Source organism: Carettochelys insculpta, chromosome 6, assembly GCF_033958435.1.
Source record: "Carettochelys insculpta isolate YL-2023 chromosome 6, ASM3395843v1, whole genome shotgun sequence".
NCBI classification, from domain to species: domain Eukaryota; kingdom Metazoa; phylum Chordata; order Testudines; family Carettochelyidae; genus Carettochelys; species Carettochelys insculpta.
The window spans coordinates 54,439,988-54,458,917 of NC_134142.1; the positions used below are offsets into that span (position 1 = coordinate 54,439,988).

Sequence of the window (18,930 nt, forward strand, 5' to 3'; positions counted from 1 at the left end):
AACAGAAGCATTTGCTTATCAGCATCTGCAGAGGTGTTTTTTCCAGCACAGCTGTGTTGGTATGTGTTTTTCACATCCCTGGCTTATGTAGTTATACCAACAAAACTTAGTGGTATATACCTGGCACAACTTTCCTTGGTTTACGTAGTTCTCAGCTGTCTAATGAGAAGACAAAACATAAAAGTGCACTGTTGGCATCACGAGAAACTTTAATTTTTCAGATGTTATTCAATTCCCACTCAGCTAAAAGACACAAGTGTGTTCTGAAAACGGCTAAATTGTGGTTCTGTTATTCTGGTGAGCAACACAACATGTACATATCACAAGGGGGACAACTGAACAGAATGAAAAACAAGATAAAAAAAGAATCTTTTGGGTGAAAGATTACTATAGAATCTTGTAGTAGCAGGTGAAAAGCTGAAATTGTATTGAGCCTTTACCCTGTAAAGCTGAGGTAGTGACCCAAATATTTAACGCTAACTACACGAGCCAGAATAAAGAGAATGGAAGACTGGTTGGGAGCAGCTCCTTTCTACCCTGCATAAAGGGAGAGTGGCTATCATTTCACAGAAGAGAGTTTATGAGTCTACAGCTAACTGAACTAACAGAGCTAGTTCTTTTAGCACTGGCAGTAGATGATCATGTTTTTAGGTCCAGAGGTCCCACGTTCAATGAAAACTGATGACAGCCTGAAAACTGAAAACATTAAGTGGTTGTACCCTAATTATTTTCTGGATTACAACTGATGGCTTTAGAAAACTGTATGAGAATTTTAACAGCAGTTAAAGATCTGAATTCTTGGCACATTCCTTGCCAGCTCAAGGAACGGTCTCCTAAGCTATATGGGTTACAGCTCAGTCTCTTGTGCTTATTTGTACCAAAAAGCAAGTGTCAGCATTTATGGTACAACAGATTTATAGTCAAATTGAAATTTGGCAGATTCTACTAGCTGCACATAAATTTCCATTACAGAGAAAAGGTTATAAAGTGCTGTACAGACAAACCCAATCTAATAGCCTAGAGATCAGCACAAGTATTTCAGATTTCTGGCAAAAGAATACAAAGAGAAGTGAAGTGATTGAAGAGGAAAGCAGGGAGTTACCCAACAAGGCAATTTTTGAAACTCTTATTTCTTCTATATCAATTTATTTTTCAGGCACCATAAAAATATTGAGTGGTTAAAGTTTCTATGGGGGGGGTTGATATTTTAGATTTTTACAAAATAAGTGTTTGAATCTGTTGAACCTTAATTCTGTAAATCAACCTCAACCTTAGTTAGTTACTTCTGCGCCATAATATTGAGTAGGATCAGGACACTTAACACTAATACCATGAGTGCTCTACACTCATCTCAAATTCTCAGAATATCTACAACGGGTATGGAATGTTTGTTACTGACATAAAAGTAAGCACCTTGCCATTCATCTTTGATGTGATCTCTTACATTCAAATGAATTGTAACATCTGCTCGTACTCGCATTGGCCAGTTTTCACCAATGTTGGGCTTTGCCACCTCTACCACAGTGAAAGACACAATGGGTTGTGCCATTCGAGCCCATCCACCAAACACAATGCCTCCGTATTCTGATTGCCTTACAAAAAAAAAAAAATATTGTGTTAGCCATCAGTAGTTTCACTTGGATTTTCTTTAAATTGGTGAATAATTTAAAAAAAAAATCAGTTAGCTCCAATTTTGAGAGCTATGAGGAAGCATAATTCAAGAACTTCCAGGCATGACATTTCAGCATATTTTCTATCAAAGAACCAACAAAGTGTAAACTAGCGTATTTCAAATTTCATACTGACTGAAAGCAAAATTTGTGATGAGAGTTCAAAAAGCAAAGTCATATAACTATTTCAGGATTATACCTTTAAAATGACTGGATTCAGCTGATTGCTATTTAGATGAATGTATAAACATTATATTATAGACATCAATTTATTTCCCCCCAAAAACCTTTAGCCACGTCCTAAATCATAGTGTTAAGTTTGTTTTAGTTAAAATAAAATATTACCAAGGTTTCATCCTACTGACACTGTCCTCAATATCCTGTCTGATCTCATATGTCGACTCTAAGCGGAAGAGGTTGAAGTTCCGCAGAAGGTAGTCATGAAGAGTCAGAAACTGTAAATTCAGTTTAGGAAGAGCAAGGCAGCCTAAGAAAAGAAAAACATTAATCCATCTTCTGTCTCTTATTGTAACGAACTAACTGGTTTTACATAGTCATAATCATATATACAATGCCATCATAAATCTTTAATCATGACATAGGGACAGATGGGCCCCACATTTAATCCTTTCAGGGATGCCCCTTCTCACTTGTCCCAACTGAAAAACACCATACCACAGTTTTCTACCTTATTTTCTCAGCACTGTGCCACATGGAGTTAGAGATATTTTAAACAGAAAATAATTTTAATTGGCTAAATAATAGCAACCACAAACTTCCCAAGTATCAACGATAACAGATTTGAAGATTAAATAAGTTTTGGAGTTTCTACTCTGAGCAAAGCTGTTGAAGCTACCATAGGATGAAAACACATGCGTGCATTCACACACACACACACACACACACACACGTACATTCTTGAGGCAAATTCACTGCATACTTTGAGCCATCTTCTCCCTCAAATACCATATCTAGTTAGCCCAAAATTTTCAGATTGTTTCCGTATTAGCATAAAATCATTCATATGAAACGTCAAGGGTATGATTAGTTTTAATTATGTCCAGCCAATATGTTCAAAACTGGGCACAGAACACCCAAAATAATAGCAGCACTGTTGTAGCCACGTCAGTACAAGGCCAGTGGACAATTTTGCTAATTACTTAAGCTAAACTACCTGTTTGACATTGTGTTTAGCTGTGACATTCTAAGTACCCTTCCTGGACCTCAAGAAGAGTGCTGCATCTCTCCCCAACAAAAAAGTTTGATCCAATAAGTGTTACTACCTGACTCCATCTCTCCAAAATAAACAACTGTATTTTCAGCATATAGAATGGAAGTACTAGAATTGCTCAGCAACTCCATTTCTTATGCACTGCTCAGTTAAAAGGATTTTTGGTTTTTAATTTTACTTTACCAGGAATTTACCAGGTTTTATTTAAAAATGGGAGCAAATTAATAAGCAAAACCAATCGCAAGGGGAGGAGAAGGGTGGAGTATGCAGCAAGGGCAGTTGAGGAAGTTTTCCCCTCCATGTTATGGTCAGGTCATGTCAGCTGCCTGCACCAGTTTTTTCCTTTTCTCATTCCCTTACTGCACACAGGAATTGAACAAGGTCATGCCAAAGGGCAGGGATGAGCTTGGAGTGAAAGGCTGCAGCCTATGAGTACGATCATCTTCTACATCACCACCTGAAAAAGGCCCAGCTGCTTTCTTCATTAAAAAATTCCCAAATCCTAAAAAAGCCAAATTTCTGATTGGGGGAAAAAAAAGTTACACTAATAAAACCCTCTTACTGTCTTCTAGACATTTTCCAGGTTGGGGGTGGGGAGACCAGTAAATATTGATAAAAAGGTCTTTACTCATTTATTACTTTGACTACTGTTCCAGTTTCACACTTTTGTTTATGAACTGTGAAAGTATGAAAATCTCTTGTAATATGCAATATTATTGTAGAAGTCTTTCTGGCACACAGTACATATTGGCTTCTGTAAGCACAGAGATTTACTGCTAATAAAGAAAGGGGATAGAATGTAATTATTCCTATGAAGATATATGAAAATAGCATTTTGGCTGTGTCTACACTAGCACAAATCTTTGAAATGGCCGTGAAAATAGCCACTTCGAAGATTACTAATGAGGTGCTGAAATGCACATTCAGTGCCTCATTAGCACGCTGGCAGCCGCAGCTCTGCGAAATTGCCAGTTTTGCTGCCCCACGGCTTGTCCAGATGGGGGTACTTTTCAAAAGGACCCCAGGAACTTTGAAATCCCCTTATTCCTATCTGCTTACACATCTACACAAGCGATACCATCACAGGACCTAACATCCACCACATGATCAGGGGCTCTTTCACCAGCACATCTACTAATATAATATATGCCATCATGTGCCAGCAATGCCCCACTGCAATTTACATTGGCCAAACTGGACAATCTCTACATAAAAGAATAAATGGACATAAATCAGACATCATGAATGGTAACATACAAAAACCAGTAGGAGAACACTTCAATCTCCCTGGACACTCGGTAACAGATTTAAAAGTAGCAGTCCTACGACAAAAAAACTTCAAAAATAAACTCCAAAGAGACATTACAGAGCTGCAATTCATTTGCAAATTTTATACCATCCACCAAGGATTGAACAGAGACTGGGAGTGGTTGGCCAGTTACAAAAGCAGTTTCTCTGCTCTTGATGTTCACACCTGCACATTAGCTACTGATAATGGGCCACATCCCCCCTGACTGAACTGATTTGATTTCTCCTCTTGATGCTTACACCTCCATATGAACTGCTGATAATGGGCCACATCCTCTGTGACTGAACAGACCTTGTCAACTCTGGCCCTCTTTAAACCCTCCTCTAGAACCCCTCCCCAGTCTACTCATGCATCTGCCGAAGCAGGTGTCTGCCCACAAAAGCTCATGCTCCAAAATATCTGGTAGTCCATTAAGATGCCACAGGACATCTTGTTTTTAAAGATCCAGACTAACTCAACTACTCCTCTCATATCTGTAGTTCATAGTGGAAGCTCTAGCAACCAATCAAGAAAGAAAGGGTTTGGGGATAAACATACTAGTTTAAAACTGGCTCATGACAAATGGGCGGGAAACCCAGTCCACCGATGGCCGCAATCCTTAGGATAAGGTTTGGAGGACTGAGTCTACTTTGATCTCAAACAATTGACTGCGTATACTGAGCTGCAGCCATGGTAAATTTATGACCACAGGGAAATCCCTTTGGTTGTGGGGTAAGGGTGGGAAATGAAAGTGTGTTCCGGCCAGAATCTGTGCTAGGCTTACAAGCTTATCAACGTTCACCCTACGTGTCCTTATTTGTTTCTCATCTTTTCTCTGTAATGCTTTTTATGTTAAGAGAAGTACAGTTGCATAGGAAATGTTGTGTGGTACACCCATTAACCAAAGTGAGCAGATGTCCTTAGGAAAACTATCTGTGCTGGGAATGCAAATGAAAACAGGAAACTGCAGCCTGGAAATACCTCAAATTAAAGGGAGTGGGGTGTATTGTTCTACACAAGAGAGAATGACTGAGATGGCTATGTCTTTGCTGAACCACTGAGGGCAAATAAAAGTGCTCCCAACTGGGAAAGATGGTATTCCTAGTATGTGAGTTTGTGTTTTAAAAACCTAGGAAATTACATATAAATACCCACTCAAGCACTCAGAAGTTTGAAAATCCCAGAATTAAGAATGAATAGTCAACCCTATTTCTGGCATTTCCCACTTTGAAGTGCTGTCTCTTGCAACCTTATTAAATTTTTTTTTAAACACAGTTGTGTGGATGTGCAATTATATAGACATATCATATAAACTGGGTTGACAGAAATTCAGTATAGCATCTTTTTAACAGTGTACAATACTCATTTTCTAATATTAAAGTATAAAACAAGCAGCACAGAAATGAGTAATTAAATAGGGAGATGAAGATTTTTTCAGACATCCGTTAAACTTAGTGTTTCACTTATGACTATGAAACTAAAACTGTCTGGTTTTTGTACAGATGGTTAAGAATCCCAGTTACCAACAAGAACATTTGAAATGGAAGCGTCACCAAAAAGGATACCTTTGAAATCAGAATTTCTACAGATTCACCACTATGACTGTTCTACACATGCCGAAGTGGCATGCTAATAAACGGCCCGGAATATGCTAATGAGGTGCAGATGTAAATTCCTGGCACCTTGTGAGCATAAGGTCACATGATCTGGAGTCCGGAAGACACTCTTCCAGGCTCCAAATCATGTAACCTTATGCTCGTGAGGTGCCAGGAATTTACATCCGTGCCTCATTAGCATATTTCGGGCCATTTATTAGCATGAAAGTGGCATGTGTAGAAACAGCCTATGAGAGCCAATACTGATAGCCTTAACTAATCATCTACATTCTGCTGACAATAAAAACTGTAGTGTAGCTATTCTCTATGTCACCCCTTGGTTTTAAGAATACAGAATATTTCAGGCTTATTTTTCACAAGGTATTCTCCATTTCTGTGTTCAACAACCTAGGTACACACTGTCCCTCCACCTACAGTAATAGATTTTGCTTACAATTCTCTGTTATGACAAAATCCACCATCAGAACTCATCACAATTCACTTGCTGCTTATTGTAAAACTAGTGTGAATCATTTCTCTATAGCTCACTTCTTGAGGGCAGGCAGTAGCAGTGTGGACAGGAACTTTTCCCTGGTGCGTATAGTGTAATTGAGATTGTTATATAATTTTGTCTGAAGTTTTAATATTCTTTTTAATCTATGTTTATCTAATCAGTAATGAAGACACTCATTTCAGATGACATTATTCACTCCAGTTCAAAACGCCTACAAAAACCGACTTTATTCCTGGACGTTAAAAGGCACTAAAATAGCAAAAAGTAAATATTGCCGAGTATTAGAGGCTATAGAATGGTTGTTAATGAACTAGAATTAACTGCAAATCCTTTGAACTATGAAGTTTTAAGAGTAATCCAAATATATTTGAAGAAATATACCTTCTCCAGAATAGTATTCAGTTGGGACAATATTTTCATCCCAAATAATCTTCTCTGTAGGATACAGAGGCATCTGATTAAGCTGTTGAATCTGAGATATTCGACGTGCATGACGGGACACCTAGGGAAGTGAAAGTGTACATTTATACCAAAGCCTAACCAAGTCAACTTTTTTTATGCAAATGACAAATAGTAGCTTCTCAGCCACCCCTCCCCCCAACCATTTAATTGGCAAACATCTATACATGTTGGAACAACTTTAATATGCGACGCTTAAGCAACTACCAGTAAGACACTGGTAAGAGCCCTCTTAAGTTGCCACTGTTCAGACACACCCCCACTCTTCCAGAGGAACAATATTTCATAAGTCATCTTTCCCGTTTAGGGATTAGTTATTAATTAACAGTTCTGAATTCACATCTGTTTCCATCTCACTCAACCATCATACTACTACAGCTCATAAGGCGTTCCTAACTTTTACAGCCATTATGTAGTTCACAACATTAGAGATGCAACTGTTTTGATTTTATTTAGTTGGAAGAAGTGAATGCAAGCATTCTTGTAAGAAAAAAGCAAAAACAAATGATAAATATAATTAGCACGTGTGGGGTTTACCAGTAATTCGAGCAGAAATTCTTTATCATAACTCGTATCTTCCCCTTCAGGTAGAGCTGGTAACAGGCAGAGGTATGATGCCACCTGGTGGAGTGTGTTTGGACTGCACAGTAGTGAGGAATAGAGAGGGGAACACAAAAGTCAAAGGATTTTTTTTAGTTTTTGTAAAAGCTTTTATTTAAAAAAAAAAAAAATTGAAGGATTGTTTGCATCCCCTGAACCGTAAAACTATATTAAAAACACCCAAGAGTCTTAAAGGTTAAGCTAATTACTTTACCGGGTAATTGCCAAGATGTGATGAGCACAGAATTTAGAACATGACAGAAAGTGACTAGCAAATAAGGACAGATACAGCATGCCATTCCGAAAGAAAGCACACCTTCCAACAAAATTTTCATTTCTATATATTGGAACAGACCAGCAAACATAAAGTGTGTCTTTAGCAGTCTAAAGACACCCAGGGTAGAGCCACTGCATTAAAGACAAAGTACCTGTCCATGTAAGACTTTAAAAATGCGTTAGCACTTCAGCTATATCATTAGCACATGCCTATATCATGCGTTTAAATGCCAGTCTACAAAAGGTCTAAATTCTTCCAGGATTACACTACTATGTTTGAAGAGGAGAAGTCCAACAAACAGTTGTTCGAGAGAAGGTGGTTTGGGAAGTAGGAGTTTGTTCATGGCTACTGCTGTTGTTTTCGTTACTATTAAGAATAAAAAGTGGGGAAATTAACAGTGTGACAAGACTGGCAAAAAAGAAAGTTTATCTTAGTCTACAGTATTGGAGATTCCCTGAATTGCATTAAGAATTGTTACAACAGCAAACATATGGGGACACCCAATCAACTCACAAAATTATTATTGTAACTACAGCAAATATAGTGTTACATCTTTGAAAATGTCTGAAACTTTAACTAAGGTTAGAGCTTTGGGAGAAAAAGTGGCTCCAACTCAAATTCCCATAGTGATTTCTGTGGGTCTTTTATGCAGCAACAAGGAAACAAAAAACACTTGAAATGACCAAGAAAAGAGAAGTTACTCACCGTAGTAACGGTGGTTCTTCGAGATGTGTCCCCGTGGGTGCTCCACCATAGGTGATGGCTTGGCCGGCGCCGCAGATCGGATCTTCCAAGCAGTTTCTGCCGGACCGCGCATGCGCCGGTACGCGCCGCTCCCTGGCGCGCTCCTGGCCATGTGCGCGATCCGGTCCCCGCCAGTTCCTCAACCAACCGCCTCGGTTGCCCCTGCAAAACACTAACAGAGATCCGAAGCGGGGAGGATGGGCGGGAAGTGGAGCACCCACGGGGACACATCTCGAAGAACCACCGTTACTACGGTGAGTAACTTCTCTTTCTTCTTCGAGTGTCCCCGTGGGTGCTCCACCATAGGTGACTACCCAGCAGTAACCCAGATAGGTGGTGGGTAATCGGATTATGTGCAGCTGGTCCCCGAGAGGACCGCTGCAGAGAGACGGGTATCCTCTTGGAATACCCTGTGAAGGGCGTAATGTTTGGCGAACGTGTCGTAGGATGACCAGGTCGCCGCTCTGCAAATGTCTTTCAATGCAACGCCCTTGAAAAAGGCTGTTGATGCTGCCACCGCCCTGGTGGAATGAGCCCTGGGAGTGGCCGACAAAGGAGTCTTTCTGAGCTCGTAGCACATTTTTATGCAGGATACAATGTGCTTTGAGATTCTCTGCGATGAGAGACCTTCTCCTTTAGATTTGGGAGCGAGGGAGACCAGGAGTCTATCCGATTTTCGGAAGGACTTGGTCCTGTCTACGTAGAAGGCTAGCGCCCTCCTCACATCCAGGAGGTGTAGGCGCGCCTCTTCGCTGGAGTTATGAGGCTTTGGATAGAACGAGGGTAGAACAATAGGTTCATTGATGTGAAACTCGGAAGAAACTTTGGGAACAAAGGCTGGATGCAGCCGTATGGTTACCGCCTCCTTGGAAAAGACAGTGCAGGGTGGCGTTGCCATGACTGCCGCAAGCTCGCTCACCCGACGGGCTGACGTAATTGCAAGAAGAAAGGTCGTCTTTACTGTAAGGAGGCGAAGGGGAACCGTGGCCAAGGGCTCGAACGGTGGTCCCATGAGTGTGGTAAGCACCAGGTCCAAGCTCCACGAAGGTGGAATCGGTTTCCGAGGGGGGTATAGGTTTACCAACCCTTTGAGGAACCTGGTAACCATAGGGTGGGCGAACACCGTGTGCCCTCCCTCCTCATGTCTGAACGCCGAGATGGCGGCCAGGTGGACCTTTAACGAGGATAGCGAGAGTCCTGCTCTCTTGAGGTCCAGTAAATACTCTAGAATTGTAGGTATAGGCACCGAAAGGGGGGCCAGCTGCTTGGTAGAACACCAAGCCATGAAGCGAGTCCATTTTTGTTTGTAGGTTTTCCTAGTGGAAGTCCTCCTGCTACTTTCTAGGACTTGCTGTACTTCCACTGTGCATGTGCTCTCTAGGGAGCTGAGCCATGGATTAGCCACGCTTGCAGTCGCAGGCTTTGGGGGTGCGGATGCACTATGGACCCCTGGGCTTGCGTGAGCAGGTCCGGCGCCACCGGAAGAGGCATCGGTGGGCGGTCCGACAGGCGCAGGAGTAGGGGGAACCATGGTTGGCGATCCCATGTTGGGACTATCAGGATCATCCGAGCCTTGTCTCTCCTGGCTTTTTGCAGAACCTTGTGGATCAGCACTGCGGGGGGAAACGCGTAAAGCAGGGGGCCTCCCCACGGGATCGCGAACGCGTCCCCCAGGGACCCCCGGCCCAGCCCTGCTCTGGAGGAGAATCGTGGGCACTGTTTGTTGTGCTGAGTGGCAAACAGATCTATTTGGGGAAACCCCCATGCGTGGAAAATAGGCCGTAGTAGATCGGGACGGATCTGCCACTCGTGGGTGAGCGCAAAACGTCTGCTCAACTGGTCTGCCTTCACGTTGTGCGTGCCCAGCAAGTAGGAGGCTCTCAGGATTATATCGTGGGCGATGCACCAGTTCCATAGGCGGATTGCTTCCGCGCATAAGGTACGGGATCGAGCTCCTCCTTGCCTGTTTATGTAAAACATGGTGGAGGTATTGTCTGTACTGATCCCGACGACTTTGCCTTGTATACGGTCTCGAAAGTGTTTGCAGGCGTTGAACACTGCTCTGAGCTCTAAAACATTGATATGCAGAGACTGTTCCGTGGGTGACCACAGTCCTTGAGCCACCTCTTCGCCCATGTGCGCTCCCCACCCTATGAGGGAGGCATCCGTAGTGAGGAAAACCGATATTTGCGGCTGATGGAAGGGTACCCCTGTTAGCAAGTTCCCGGGGTTTACCCACCATTGCAGGGATTCGCGCACCCCAGGTGGGGGCGACACCACCCTGTGAACGGTGTGTACTGCCGGCTTGTATACACTTGCCAGCCAATGTTGCATGCCGCGCATGTGCAACCTGGCGTTCTGTACCACAAACGTAGCCGCTGCCATGTGGCCCAGCAGCTGCAAGCACGTCAAGACCGGCACCGTAGGGCTGAAGGTGATGACCTGCACGAGGGAACCGATGGCTCGAAAGCGAGCCTCTGGAAGGTATACTCTCGCCGAGACTGAGTTTATGCGAGCCCCTATGAACTCTATGTCCTGTGAGGGGTCTATCTTTGATTTTGCCATATTGATAACCAGGCCAAGTGCGGAGAACGTGTTTGCTGTGACGCGTATCATGCGGAGAACCTCCCTTTTCGAGGTCCCTTTGAGCAGGCAGTCGTCCAGATACGGGAAAATAAACACCCCCTGTCTGTGCAGGTAGGCTGACACCACTGCCAAGGTCTTGGTGAAGACTCTGGGGGCCGAGGAAAGGCCAAACGGCAGGACCTTGTATTGGAAGTGTTCGTTGCCCACCATGAACCGGAGAAAACGTCGGTGAGCCGGATGAATGGTTATGTGGAAGTACGCGTCTTGTAGATCAAGGGCTGCGAACCAGTCTCCATCGTCCAGTGCTGTAAGGATGGAGGCAATAGTGATCATCCGAAAACGTTGCTTGCGCAGATACCTGTTGAGGCCACGAAGGTCTAAGATGGGCCTCCAGCCTCCTGTTTTTTTCTCCGTCAGGAAATACCGAGAGTAGAACCCTTTCCCTTGCAGTTGCTCCGGCACCTTTTCCACCGCCCCTATGAACTCTAGGTGGGCCACCTCCTGCCTGAGCCTGGCTACATGGGAGGCCTCCTGGGGGTGGGGCTTGGGCGGGGGTCGCGGCGGCGGGAGCGACTGGAAGGGGATGGCGTACCCCGTGGCTATGATCTCCAGCACCCATTTGTCTGTGGTGATCCTTTGCCACTGGTCGTAGAATGGTCGGAGGCGATGGTGAAAAAGTCGTTTTGGATGATCTTGTGCAATGGTGGTGATGGCGCAGCCCTGGATTTGTATGTCAAACTTGTGGCCTTTGGCCCCGCCCCGAGGACGTACAGCCCTGTTGTGAGCGTCGCCTGGGGGTTCTGTACTGCTGGTGCTGCTGATGCCGCCCTTGCTCGTAACCCCTGTGATACTGGGGGCGCTGTTGCTGGTATTGGTACCGCCTTTGCTGTGGGTAGTACCTTTTCTTTGAGTATGGAGGGGTGTAAATCCCCAGGGTCCTGAGTGTGGCTCTTGAGTCTTTACTGGAATGAAGGACCGAGTCAGTTGATTCAGCAAACAGCTTCTGCAAGTCGAAGGGAAGGTCGATTATCTTCGCCTGCAGATCTCTCGGTATGCCCGAGGTCTGGAGCCAGGACTCCCGTCGCATCACCACTGCAGTTGCTGTGGAACGTGCTGCCGTGTCCGCAACGTCCAAAGCAATCTGAACTTCCATCCTCGCAGCCGCGTAGCCCTCTTGCACTATGGCCTTGAGGACCGGCTTTTTGTCCTCTGGAAGCGAGTCCATGAGGGAAGTTAATCTGGCATAGTTGTCGAAATTATGGTTCGCCAAGTGCGCTGCATAATTTGCCATTCGCAAGGTTAAAGTGGAGGAGGAGTAGACCTTTCTGCCGAACAGCTCTAGCTTCTTGGCATCTCTGTCCATTCCCCCTGTTTTAAATTGAGATGTTTTTAATCTTTGCTGCGAGGACTCCACCACCAAGGAGTTTGGCTGGGGGTGGCTAAACAAGAACTCCATGCCCTTCGCCGGCACGAAGTATTTCTTATCCGCTCTCTTTTGGACAGGCGGAATAGTTGCCGGGGTCTGCCATATGGTAGTGGCGGACTCCAAGATCGCTTCATCAAGCGGGATTGCTACTCTGGAGGAGGCCGGGGAGCTCAAATTTTTAAGGAGCTTATGATGTTTCTCTTGCACTTGTGCTGTCTGGATGCCTTGCGTGAAAGCTACCCTCTTAAACAGCTCCTGAAACTGTTTGAGATCGTCCTTGGGATGGACGTCCCCTAAAGCCGTGGCCTCATCCGGGGAGGAAAACGAGGAACCGCTGGGGTACATTTCTTTGGACCCTTCCGGTTCTTGATGGTGATGGTGCGCCCTCTCGCTGGAGGTTTGCGAGGGAAAATCTCGTGGGTCCACGGCCAGCCCCCCCTGGGATGCTTGAGTCTCCGTCCCCGATCGCGATTGCCCTCGGGGGTACGAGGTAATATGTGGGGATCTCCCCCTGGTAGATTGCCGATGGTGTCCATGCCCCGCGTGGAAGGGACGACCATGGTAGTATAGGCACTGTTCCTGGGAAGGTGACCTTGACCATTCCCTTTGCACGTACCCTGTGTGTCTGGGAGAGGGGGATTGTCGAGACACTGGAGAGAGCGATTTTGCATAATAGTCCAGCGATTCAAATCCCAGGAAGGGCGAGGGGGGTGCCAGCCATGGGGAGGCTGATTGCAGGAAAGGAGAAGGGGGCTCCGGGTAGGCTAGGGGGGGCCCCTGCCTTCTGGTTGGAGTCTGCAACATGAGCGGAGGGCTGTGAGAGAAGAGCTCCACAGCCCTGTCTGGAGAGGGGCTGCAATGCCTCCTCTTGTGTGCAGCCTTCCCCCTCCCTTGAGGAGGTAACTCCGCCCCCTGATGGGCGGGGGATCCCGGCCCCGTCGGCACCGTGCTAGGCACGCTCGAGGGCGGTGCCACACGTGCGGAGTCCTTGTGCGCCTGCAGGCTACGTGCCTGCGCGCCCTGCACCGCCGGTTCCCCGGGGATCGGTGCCGCTGTCTGCGGTGCCGCTGGTACCGGCGCTTGCTTAGCCGCCGCCCTGCCTGCGGTGCGGGGCGGCTGGCTGATGATCGGAGGCTGAGCCGCTTCCACGTGGCTCTCCGTGCCGCCGCCGATCAGCTGTTGCTGCGGCTGGGGGCTGCTCGCTCCTCCCGTCCCGCTCACTGTTACTGCCGGCAGGGATCGGGTTGGAGAAACTTTCCTCCGTTTTTGCGCAGATGGAGTGAGGGAGGCAGCTTTCCTTCTAAGGGCCCCGGAGGGTCCCTCCTGCTGCGGCCGCTCCGGCACGTCTGGCTGGAGGGCCTTGTCAAGAAGCAGCAGTTTAATTCTCATCTCCCTGTCTCTCCGTGCTCTGGTCGTTAACTTTGCACAGAAGGCGCATTTTTGTGCCACATGGGACTCCCCCAGGCACCTTATGCATAGACTGTGCCCATCGGACACTGGCATCGCCTCTCGGCAGGACTCACATTTTTTAAAGCCTGAGGCGGACATTGTTGGTGAGTCTTTGAGTTTGCTTGTGGGTACTTAGCACTTCTTTGTGCTGTTTCCCCGTCCGATGGCCTGCCTCCGCAGGAGGGCTGATGGCCCTAGCTCCCGGCCTCCGGCGCTGGTTACTGGGACTGGCTTGAGCTGTCCCTCCGTAGCTTGTTTGTTGTTTGTTTTTTTTTTTTTTTTTTTTTTTTGCAAAATAACAACCGGTTACTTATGGTATCCTAAGAACTGAAAAACTTTAAAGAGAAAAACAAATAAAGTCGTTGAATACGCTATGTGGCTTTAGCCTAGTCGGATTCCGTCTGCAGCCGACGGCGGTTGAGAGGAACTGGCGGGGACCGGATCGCGCACATGGCCAGGAGCGCGCCAGGGAGCGGCGCGTACCGGCGCATGCGCGGTCCGGCAGAAACTGCTTGGAAGATCCGATCTGCGGCGCCGGCCAAGCCGTCACCTATGGTGGAGCACCCACGGGGACACTCGAAGAAGAAACATCATTTACTGTAAAGCCCTAAAAATGGCAAAATGACTCAACCGCATGTATAGTTACGAAAATATTAACACTTTTACTTTTAAAACGACTAGATCTCAAACTTACAGTGTTCCTTTCACTTGACCCAGAGATTAGACTTACTTCATCACACCCAGATACAGCAAGGTGTTTATGTAATCAATTCCCCAAATGAATAAATTGAAGCACTAATCATTTGCCCATAGTTACCCAGAGAATTACAAGCAGAACCTAAGAGTCCCAATTAAAAATGCCTTTTCCAACCAGGAGTCAATTTGCAATTTAATTACAGCATTACAGGGAAAGATGGAAGGAAATATTGAGGAAGGCATCGGACACCAACAGGCACTGAGCTCATTGTTGGTGTTTGATGATGATTACACATGTGCACAACACTCATAAAAAGACTGGAAGATTAATATCAAACAACAGAGAGAAATAAACTTGACAAACTGAATTTCCATCTTTAAGGCTTACCTCAGGGGTCCACATAGTTTTTCCAACGAATCACGTGTGTCAACTGCTGCCACATTTGAAAGTGCAAAATCGTACAGTTCCGGGAAATGTGCAAAAGCTGCTCTCTAGAAAAAAGATTAAGGTGCAGTCATAATGATTTTTACATGGTAATGTCAAGTTTATTACAGGGTGTGGGGGGAACACTTTGACAAGAATTTAGCAATTAAAGACCTGAACATGAATACATTCCATACATGTGGCAGCATAGCATGGACACCGTTGGAGTAAAAATAAATGAAAAAGCAACTATTCTTCTACTTGGTAGACATGATTTGCTATTCTTCTGCTTCCGAGATATATTTACTTTCAGCACTTCTGATGAACAGTAGATGTTTGACATTGCTATAGACTCCTAATCAGCAGTAACCTAATTTTGGTAGAAACTGAAAAGGATGTGAAACTCAGGGATTTCACTCATTAAAGTTCATCTAGTTCCAAACTTTAAAGGGCATGAAAATTTCAGTGATCCTCTGGATGCACAATTTAAAACTGCTGTGTAAGCTCAAAGAGTCCCAATTAGCACCACGTGAAACATCCATAATACTCTTGCTGAAAGCCCCATCACGACCATAGGTTAACCAGGACTGGGCTCATATGTCACCTGGAAGACAATGCTATTAGCAGCTGGTGCTGTCCAAATATATGCTGATAACCTGTTCAGAGTAGAAGTGCCATCTATTGCAGAACCAATATCTACTCTTCCTGATCCCTAGGTGTCCCACAAAAGTAGTTTTATGGAGACTAACCCTGCTTAGGCCAGTTCTACACTATAGGGAGAAATCGATTTAAGATACACAACGTCAGCTATGCGAATTGCATTGCTGGAGTTGATGTATCCTAAATTCTTTTCCTGATGTCCCCACAGCAGGATATCGAAAGAAGAAACTCTGTTGTCAAAATTCCCTTACTCCTCACAACAAGGAGGATCAAAGTTGACAGTGGAGCCCTGAGGGGTCAATTTAACATGGCTCAAATGGGCACACTAAATGTCACTCTGGAAGATCAACTGCCACATCACTCTTCCAGTAATTACAGATGTATCCTTAGTTAATGAGTTAACAAGATCAAAACTGGAGGTGGTATCATTTTGCTGATGCAGATAATAAGGTTACTAATTGTAACTGTCACTTCACTTAAAATGACTGCAGCCACATGGCTTATTTATGTTTATTTGCTCAAGCAGTTTGAGGTGTGTATTATATGAAGTTCAAGATATTTCTGAGCAAAGGAAGAAACTGAAAACCCAGCAACAGTCATTCAATAAAGTAAGAAAAACTAGACATTTCCTTTGACAAAGACCAGAATCCTTGTCTTACTTGCAGATTATATTTAAAATACATTAAAAATGAAACCCAGCGTTTACCTACTTGTAAAGAAGTAATTCTGTCATAGTGAATTGTAGTCATTTCATTCTCTGTCAAAGCATTCCCAGTCTGGTCGTTGATTTCAAAGCCAGTGTAAAATTTAAGCATGTCTAAAAGCTGACACAAGATACATGCAAATCAGTAGAGTATAAGAATGGGATCAGCAACTACCATTTAAAACCTTGAGTAAAAACAGATGGGAGATGAACATCTGAAAAATGTGTGTCTTACCAAAATACCAGTAATCTAGCCCAAGGTGTGCAAAGTGAGAGGTACTAAATTTCATGAGGGGGAGCGCAGCAAAGTCCCACTACCTGCAGCTGCAATGTTATTAGCAAGGGACAAACCCAGCCCTGCCAGAGGGAGCACAAGCAAGGCATACACCCCAGATGCTCCCACTTGTATTGGGCCACTCGCCCTGCAAGGTAGAGGGCATGTGCGCCGCTGCTGCTGCCTCCTACCCACCCCCAGCCAACCTTCTGACAAAAACTCAGCGAACACCCTTCCCTGAGCCCTCCAGCGCAACCATTTGTGGGGCAGTTGGGCTGCCTCCACTGCCCCCTCCCACACGCTGCCTGGCTACATCACAGGTTACCTGAGTGCACCAGCAGAACTGAGCCTGTCCTTACTGTTGCTGTTGCTCTACGGAGCTCCCCATCGTCCCCCATGGAAGCAAGCCAGGGGACAGTGTTCACAGTGGGGCAGGAAGAAGCCTTTTTAACTTGGCTTCCCGGCATTGGGCTTGTGTGTTTCACTGAGATTTTTAAAACTTCACTCCAGACCAATGTTCCCTCTAACCTTTGCCCCATATCTCAACCTGCGCGGCATCCTCCTCTAACACCAAGGGACTAGAGTGCATCACTTCTGGGAGATCACCACTCATTTCCAGGACTATTGGCAGGGGGCTGCTAATTATAGGGACAGAAAGTGTGGCCTCTTGTAAAAAGTTTGCTCACCCCTGATTTAGACAGAGGGAAAAAACAAACAAACAAACAAAACACATGGACTGAATTAGTTATAGATTTTGTGCATAAGCCAAAAATAACCGGAAACCAGTTTTGAGAGTTGATCTACAGTTCAATGAAGCCCCAGCAAGCCCATATTCTATCTTTAGTTATATACAGAGAGATGTAAAATATTTTATACAGATACACTCACACTGAATTTCTGTCTTCGTGGCCATAGTCAGACTACACTGAATGCCATACATATTAATTCTTTTAAAAGGCTACACATGCAAAAAAAAATACAAACTATGCAAATACCACTTGATACAAATATGCATGCACAAAGAACTTCAATGGTGATACTATCTCACAGGAATGCAAAAGCTATAGTTCCAGCTAAAAATAAATCTGTGCTATGGAAGCCATCTTTTAGGAGACTAAAATAATGGTTGTTTAGCATTTTATCAAGGAAGTTCTGCAAGGAGCTATCAGGAGTTGAAGTTGAGACTAGTTACATGGGGAATTGAGCTGAAAAGCCATAAGATAAAGTTGCAGAGGACATCTTAATTACAAATAACGTCGTGTGCACAAAATTAAGTTGCAGTGCCTGCGTAAACACAAAGAATGAAAAAGATAAAAACCCTAGTCATCCATTGTGAAGTGGCAACTTATCAGAATCTGGTAGGTCTGCCTCAATAATGACAATAAAAAAGCAAAACTATTGCACTAGGATCTTGACCAACTTTTTAGTAAAGAAAATTAAATGAACTTAAGTATGCACAAAATTTTTGAAATCGCTGGCACCATAGGCCTGGTACATGGACTGTAATGCTACATACTAAGGGATTACTAGATAGCTTATTTTGAACACAGAAGACACCTTTTCTTTATAAATAAATAAATAAATAAATAAATAAAGAGCAACCCCCATACAGCACCTCTGGAAGGCAAAGCTCCTCCGAGCAACAGAGAGACTATATCTGGATACATCCAGGTAACAAACGGAATTTGCAGTGAAAGCAATGCAATCCTGAGTACTGTATAGGAATCCCCCAAGAGATGGGTGCGGGAGGAGAGCAGTGCCACGGGTGGGGGGGAAAGAGACTCTCCAGCCAGAAGCCAGCTGGACAGTGCCCGGCCAGCAGAGACACCCATGGGATCCCTGGCGGGGGAGGCAGGGAATCTCGGCAGCCCTGCAGCTGGAGCCTTCTGGCTTCCTTCCCCCAGCCACGCAGCTCTCTGACAGCCGTGCAGCTGGGGAAGGGAGGGAGAAGGCTCTTAGCCCAGTTCCTGTCTCCCTGCTTGTGGCAACCAAGAAGCTGACCAGCCATGAGTTGGTCCGTTTCCCAGGTCCCACAAGCAGCATGAAACTGGGAACCAAGCAGCAGCCTAGTTCCCAGCTCCCCTGCACTGGCAGGACCAGGAAACTTACTAGCCATGAGCTGGCCAGTTTCACAGGTCCCCAAGCTGTGGGGAGCTTGGAACCAGACTGCCCCCTGGTTCTTAGCTCCCCGCCACTCAGGGAGCCAGAAAATTGACCAGCTGGGTGGGCTGGTCAGTTTCCCGGCTCCAGGAAGCCCAGAAGAGCCAGGAACCAGGCTGCTGCCCCCACACCGCCTGACGTGCAAAAATTTGAGTTACACAGGGGTTGCAGGAC

The 18,930-nt window shown here is 45.3% G+C and overlaps 1 protein-coding gene across 3 annotated transcripts in view; it reads right to left on the bottom strand.

Annotated features, from left to right (window-relative positions):
- Positions 1-18,930, bottom strand: part of AQR (aquarius intron-binding spliceosomal factor) — a 107,312-nt gene that overhangs the window by 67,392 nt on the left and 20,990 nt on the right. For all 3 annotated transcript variants that reach the window (XM_074996923.1, XM_074996921.1, XM_074996922.1), the window contains 6 exons: positions 16,330-16,443; positions 14,924-15,027; positions 7,295-7,397; positions 6,680-6,800; positions 2,016-2,157; positions 1,414-1,592 (listed from right to left, as the gene is read on the bottom strand). In XM_074996923.1, the coding sequence (XP_074853024.1) occupies positions 1,414-1,592; positions 2,016-2,157; positions 6,680-6,800; positions 7,295-7,397; positions 14,924-15,027; positions 16,330-16,443 (763 nt within the window). The remainder of the gene's footprint in view (positions 1-1,413; positions 1,593-2,015; positions 2,158-6,679; positions 6,801-7,294; positions 7,398-14,923; positions 15,028-16,329; positions 16,444-18,930) is intronic.